At 40.1% G+C, this 7,472-nt stretch overlaps 1 protein-coding gene across 4 annotated transcripts in view; it reads left to right on the forward strand.

Annotated features, from left to right (window-relative positions):
• RIC3 (RIC3 acetylcholine receptor chaperone) overlaps nucleotides 1-7,183 on the forward strand; it is a 38,515-nt gene extending 31,332 nt beyond the window's left edge. For 3 of the 4 annotated variants that reach the window (XM_075928012.1, XM_025186265.2, XM_006126333.4), the window contains exons 5-6: nucleotides 2,686-2,834; nucleotides 4,059-7,183. In XM_075928012.1, coding sequence (XP_075784127.1) covers nucleotides 2,686-2,834; nucleotides 4,059-4,552 — 643 coding nt within the window. In that variant the 3' untranslated portion in view covers nucleotides 4,553-7,183. The remainder of the gene's footprint in view (nucleotides 1-2,685; nucleotides 2,835-4,058) is intronic. The other variant, XM_075928013.1, reaches the window with a different exon arrangement.
• Nucleotides 7,184-7,472: the final 289 nt, after the last annotated feature.

Below are 7,472 nucleotides of genomic sequence, written 5' to 3' on the forward strand. Positions count from 1 at the left end.
TGCTAGTAAGTGAATGTACATGAGGCAGAGAGATGTGGGAGCTCTCAATGGATGCTTGAAGCTCCCGGGTTTCCAAGAACAGATATACCATAGTGAAAGTTGTGTGCAAAATAAGGAAGCCATGGAGATAATCTCCCTCTCTTCATCCCCGCATCCCTAATCATGTGCTGGTTTTAGATGCTGCACTCCTCTTAAGTGTGACATTCATCTTACAGGAGCACTTAAAAAATAATATCATCTGTTACTCATGGGGCCAAATTTTGATTTGTCACTGCCACGACACCCAGAGGTACCCAAGATTGTGGGACACCTTGCCACCTTCTGCCCCCATGGTGAAAGGGAGCCTGTCTCTAAACCACAGGAAATGGAAGCACTTCCCACTCAGCCCATGTGAGTGTGCTGCCTTTATGCAGGCAGCATTCAGAGTGTGCACGCTCCCCTCCCTGCCAGAGAATCCAGCCCCTGTTCTGTGGGACCCTCTGGCTACGTCTACACTGCACAGTTATTTCGGAATAAGCTATTCTGGAATAGTTATACTGAAATAGCTTATTTCGAAAAAGCACATCTACACTGCAGGGGAGCCTCAAAATTAGTCCGAGGCAGGCTTCCCTAATGTAGACTTGCTACCTTGATTTAGAGCCCAAGGAGGAATAACTTTGAACAGTAAGGGGCTATTTCAAAATAGCAACAGTGGAGCATCTACATAGGCCTTATTTCAAAATTGCTATTTCGGAACAAGCGTTATTCCTCATAGAATGAAACTTACAGAAGTCGGAATAAGCTGCCTGTTATTTCAAAATGATTTTGAAATAGCGGAATTGCTCTGTAGGTGCTCGCACAGCAATTTCGGAATATCGACTGTTATTCCGAAATAACTTTGCTGTGTTGACACACCCACAGAGTTACAATCACCATGGGAGCGGAGGTTGTTTGTAACTCTGGAGTATTCATAACTCTGAACAAACTGTTATGGTTCTTTCAGAAATATACAATTGAACATTGATTTAACACAGCTTTGAAACTTTATGGTACAGAAGTAAAATGCAGCTTTTTAATTATCTGAATTTAAATTAAACAATCACAAACAAGTTTCCTTAACTTGCCAAATCTCTTTTTATTTTTCCATTTATTTTTTAGTAGTTTACATTTAACACAGTACTGTATTTGCTTTTTCAGATGAAATCAATATATTTACTCTGTCTTTATACCTGTGTAACTGAGAACAGTATCTGGCCCATAACCCCTAACTATTCTGCCAGTTTTGCAAACCAAAAGCCCTATTCTGATGTGTCACTGCATTTGTGGAAGCATAACTCCATTGACTTCAGGGGAGTGATTCCTGACTGACACTGGTATAAGTGATATTAGAATCAGGCAAAGTTTTTTAAAATCACAGCTGGGCTTCTTGTTTACCTTTTACAAAAGACAATAACAAAAATAGTTTGCTGAGGCCAAGTGCTTCTCTGTTCCTGCCATTTAATCAGCATGGGAGAAACTGACAGCCAAATCAATGAGTCACTTGGTTTCAACTAACAGGTGGAGATATGAAAAGACTGCTCTCTGATTTTTTTCCCCACTGACCACTAATGCTATCGGGCTATTATAGGAGAAAAAGAATGTGTGATTACTATATAATGAACAGTTATAGCTAAGTGCTTCTAATGGCAAAGAGCTTCTATTCACTGGGTAATGAAATATATTAGTAAATGATGTGACAGGATACACCTGTAGAAACTATACTTTAGACTTAATCTCAAAATAACCTAATTTCTCTCATCGCCATTCAAATCAAGATGCCACAGGTAAGATTAAACCCAAAACACCCAATTTTTTCATCTCTCTCCTGCCCAGGAGAGCTATCCTGACAGTGCTGCTTGATGATAACATTATGTTGCTACCCAACTGACTTAATGAGGCTGTGAGTCCACAAATAGAATATTTTAACTGGCCAATGAGACTCCAGTACTGTGAAAGCAACATTTAAGTAGCTGCTTCAGCAACCATCCATGCTGTCAGCAAAGAATTTTTATGGAGTGCTACTGCTTTACATGCTATCTTACATAATGTTCAAAACTTAGTGTAGCACCTGAATGAAGCAACACAACAGGATGTGCATTTTTCTGTAGAGTCTCAAACAAGGATATTCCAAGTCACATTCAACTTAGAGAGAAGGAGTCTTTAGAACAGGAGTGGAGAACCATTTTTGAGTTGGGGGCCACTGACCCACAGAAAACCTGACGGGGGCTCTCACAAGTGAAAAGCAAAAAACCAAAAACAAACCAAAAAAAACCTACACAAGAAAGAGAAAGACACTCTCCATATTCCCACGCACCAGAACCTAGGTGGGGCCAGGCTATGAGATTTTGTGTGTTCTAGCCCTGCGGTGGGGGAGGGAGGGGTTGGAGTGCCATTGCAGACTCCCCAATGCTGGGGGGAGCCCGGAGCCTTTGGGGCCATATCCAAGCAAGCTGGGTGCCACATCTGGCCCCTGGGCCTTAGGTTCCCCACCCCTGCTTTACCATAACCATGCTGCTTTCTCTACCAGCCAAGCAACTCCACAACTTTAGTTTGTGTAGGGTGTTTTCTTATCCTTGCTTGTTGTTACCATCCTATTGTACTCAAATATGAAATACTGATTCTACTGTTATCCAGACTCCTTTAGGAGTGGTGTTTGATGTTTTCTAGCAGGGTCCAAAATGTTACAACAGACCAGGAAAAGAAATTACTCCAGCAGCTGCGAGAGATCACTAGGGTCATGAAGGAAGGAAAACTCATAGATGGCATATCCCCAGAGAAGGAAGCTGAAGAAGCTCCTTATATGGAAGATTGGGAAGGTAAATGGGGTCTTTCATTTCTTCTTTACTGTCATCTGAACAAAGTAATTTTGCCAGAAATAGATTATTTTTCTCCAGATGCCAACAGACTTCTACCCAATTGCCTCATGTCTTTTCAGAAACGTGGCCAGCAAGACTTTACAAAAAGGATTCCTTTTCTAATTATGTTAATGAGCACATGGATGTTAAACTATCTAGCATTTCACATTGCGTGGATAACGCAGCATCTGCTGCCAAAATTGGCAGATGACCTTGAGTCCACCCCATTTGCTACTTTGTCTTGCCTGACATCGATTTATTTCTTTGCTTTTCTTAATGTGGCCTGGTTTTATTTTCTTCAGCATAATACCCATGGAAATCAGAACCAAATTATTGTGCCTTCTTTACTTCATTTTGGTTTTGTTTCTTTGTTTGCTCTAATATTGTAAAGAACATTGGAGAAGTTAACCCCAGGAGTTCTGTCTTTTTAAAATTCTGCTTTATAAGCTCATTTTGATTTCTTGTTGTAAGTGTTACATGATCGTGTTTTTAAGCCATCCTGATGGTGGTGTGTTAACTTTTGAATTCTAAAGGCTTTTTTTCAGGAGACTTAATATTTTGCCCTTTAGGAAGCTTTCAGAATAATTCAAAACATAAATAATAGCCTCAGGCTCTGCTTTCTTACCCTAGTTCTTGATGCTTTTTAAAACATGAAATAAACAAAAGTATTTGTTTTTTATCTAGTTACCCAGCTATGTAAAGGATGTTGTTTAATTTTGTATCTGAGGTCTTCAAAATATGTTTTCATGCATTAGCTGGAAGGCACTGAGGTATTCAGAATCTTTCTTTTATTTAAACATCTAGGTCCAGATTTTCCAAAGACTGTCAGCCAGCAACTCCCAGGGGGTCTCAGTCTAGCCCCAGAGGTGGGTGTGGTGCACTTTTGAAAATGTTTGAAGTCCTGACCCCACTGTAGTCAATTGGAGTTTTGCCTTTGACTTCAAAGGGACCCGGATTTCACTCCATCCCCTCAAAGTTTTGGATGGTGTTAATTTGGAACAGCTTATTTTAGGGAGCCTCAACAGAGAAAAAGCTAAGTGTTGCTCTCCTTATGACTTTAAAATTCTTAGGGTAAGCTCTACATTCCTTGAACACGTTTGTCATCAAGGTGGTTGTATCAGTACAGCATCTTTCTTTTAAAATCAAAATTAGTATTTTAAGGTGTATGCCACTTTTGTTCCTAAGGTTATCCAGAAGAAACTTATCCTGTGTATGATCATTCAGATTGCTACAAGCGTAGACAGGACACAATCCTTGTGGATTACCCTGATCAGAACCAGCCCTCTGCTGAAGAGATAGCTGAAAGAATAGAGGCTATGGAAGATGAGGATGAGTTCAGCAGTGACCCCTTGCTATCTGATCTCTCTACCGAGTGTGAAAGCCATGATATGGCACAGAAAAAGGACCAGCAGATTAGCTTCAGTGACCAAGCTGGTATCCTCCATCACAGCCATAACTTTGAGAAGTGCTACTGCTGCCACTATGAAGAGGATGATCCTGCTGTCATAGCAGAGAATGCTGGGTTCCATACTGAAAGCTGCAGTGAGGCTGACGACACAACCAAAGAAGATCTTTCCATGGATTCTGACGATGAAAATGCAGGACTGATGAGCCAAAACGCCAATGATCCGGATGCAGTAGGCACGCTGAGAAAGCGAAACACAAAGGGACTGGAGTAATGGAGGCCACCGTGTGTGGGCATAATAGTGATAGCAAGACTTTACAAACTCTCACACCTGTGCTCTTTGTTCTTGACTCACGCTTATCTTCTCCATTTCCAGCACTTGGTGCTATTTCTGCTCCCTTGGCCATGGTCACACCACCACCACCACCTGAAGTGGAAGTTAATGGTCCCCTTTGAGTCACTTAATTGCTTATCACCTCCAGCATTTGATTGCTAGAGATGGCTGTGAATGGGAACAGAAGGTTATTCTGTTCAACTATCCACACGTTGTTTTGATTTAAGCCTGAGAGTTTGCTGCAGCTGAATTACCACCTTTTCATCTGAAATGTTAACTGCACCAGTAGCCTACCAGTATTGGGAACGGACTTCCTGCCCCAACTGTCCAAACTTTGCTAGCTATCCAGGTATCAGTTATGAGAACAAGACCACTTGTATCTAACTATTTAGGAAGATGGAGAGGAAAGTATTACATTTGTAGCTGCTCTTTTCTCTGAAGCAGCTGCTAACTATCTCCTTGCTGCACAACACTTTTTCAACCGCATTGAAACTGTCAGAAGGATCAATATATCCGACAGAACAGGATATGCATTCCTTGACAGCTGAGGCATTCTTGGCCAAATGCAGAAGTGAAAACAGTGTCTCAGGACTGCAGATGCTCAGCTGATTGCCTTTATCATGTGGCTCCTTAATTTAAATCCTTCACAAAGGACACTCTAATGTTTGCATTGTATGTTGTTATTTATGATAGCTTCCTACTGTGAAAATAGTCTATAGTGGAAGAAAAAACCATAAGAGAAAACACTGTAAACCCTTTCCTCCTTTTCTTTGGAATTTATTTATTTTTACTTTTTTTTAAATGCATTCATTGTAAAGTGTGGATTCCCTCCCAGACCCCACACTCCTTCCTGCACTCTAATCCCTTACCCCAAAGTCCCTTCTGCACCCAACCTGCATCCCCGACCCTGCCCCTCTTCCATTAATATCATAGAAGAGTGTGGTCCTTGATCAATTTCCAACATTTTAGTGTGCTCCCCCTCATCAAAAATTATTGCCCACCCCTGATCTAAACCATCTGTGACTGATGTTTGTCTCATCTGCTCTTAAAAATCTCCAATGATGGATATTCCACAACTTCCCTCGGCAATTTAATCCAGTGTTTCACCATTTTGACAGGAATTTTTTCTAATGTCCAACCTAAACCTTCTGTGTGGCAATTTAAGTCCATTGCTTCTTGTCCTGTCACCAGAAGTTAAAGTGAATAATTTTTCTTCCTCGTCCTTGTGATATTCTTTTAGGGTGCATCTAGACAGCACCCTTCTGTCAGAATAAGATACAAAATTAGCGCTAAGCAAATTGCACAACTTATTCTGAGTCTTAGTTGAAAGAGCTGATTTTGAAATAAGGCACTATTTCGGGAAATAGCAAGCATGTTTAAAGATACGGCATTACTATTTCGAGTTACTTCCGGTACCGAAATAGCACCATAGTCTAGACGTACCCTTTATATACTTGAAAGCTATTATCATGTCCCCTCCTAGTTTTTTCCTTCTCCAGACTAAACAATTCCAGTTCTTTCAATCTTCCCTCATAGGTCATGTTTTCTTTATAATTTTTGTTGTTCTTCTCTGTACCTTCTCCAGTTTGTCCACATCATTTCTGAAGTGTGGTAACTAGAACTGGACACACAACTCCAGTTGAGGCCTAATCAGTGCAGAGTAGAGCAGAATAATTACTTCTTGTATCTTGCTTACGACACTCTTGTTAAAACAGCTAAGAATGATGTTTGCTTTTTTTGCAATAGTATCACAGTGTTGACTCATACTTAGCTTGAGGTCCACTTTGACCCTTAGATCTCTTTCTTCAGTACTCCTTCCTAGGTAGTCATTTACCATTTTGTATGCATGCAACTGGTTGTTCTTTCCTAAATGGAGTACTTTGCATTTGTCCTTACTGAATTTCATCCTAATTACCTCAGACCAGTTCTCCAGTTTGTCTATGTGACTATGCAAATCACAGAATAAAGTGTACATAGCTTTTCAGAAAGCCTTTGAAAAGGTCCTTTACCGAAGGCTCTTAAGTAAAGTAAGTTGTCATGGAATAAGAGGGAAAGTCCTTTCTTGGATTGATAACTGGTTAAGACAGGAAACCCAGGGTAAAAATAAATGGTCAGTTTTCAGAATGGAGAGGTAACTAGTGGTATCCCCCAAGGGTCTGTACTGGGACCAATCCTGTTGTAATGTATTTATAAACAATCTGAAGAAAGCAGTAAACAGATAGAAAAATTTGCAGATGATACTAAACTTCTTGAGATAGTTAAGAATAAAGCAGACTGTGAAGAGCTTCTAAAGGATCTCACAAAACTGTGTGATTGGGCAACAAAATGGCAAATTAATCTTAATGTTGATAAATGCAAAGTAATGCACCTTGGAAAAAATAATCCCAATTATACATACAAATGGTGGAAACTAAATAAGATCTTAGAGTCCTGTGGATAGTTCTCTGAAAACATCCATTCAATGTGCAATCAGAAAAGCAAACAATGTTAGGAATTGCTAAAAAAAAAAAAAAAAAAAAAGGACAGAAAATAAGACAGAGAATATCTTATTGCCTCTATATAAAACCATGGTACACCCACATCTTGAATACTGTGGAAAGGTATGGTCACCTCATCTCAAAAAAGATATATTGGTGTTGGATAAGGTTCAGAAAAGGGCAACAAAAATGATTCAGGGTTTGGAATGCATCCCATATGAAGGGAGATTAAAAAGACTGGGAATTTTCAGCTCAGAAAAGAAGAGACTAAGGGGGGATATGATAGAGGTCTATAAAATCATGACAGGTATTTATTTACTTGTTCCCATAACATAAGAACTAGGGGTCACCAAATGAAATTGGCATTGGCCACTGTTGGACGA

Source organism: Pelodiscus sinensis, chromosome 4 (genome assembly GCF_049634645.1).
Source record: "Pelodiscus sinensis isolate JC-2024 chromosome 4, ASM4963464v1, whole genome shotgun sequence".
Taxonomy (NCBI): Eukaryota; Metazoa; Chordata; order Testudines; family Trionychidae; genus Pelodiscus; species Pelodiscus sinensis.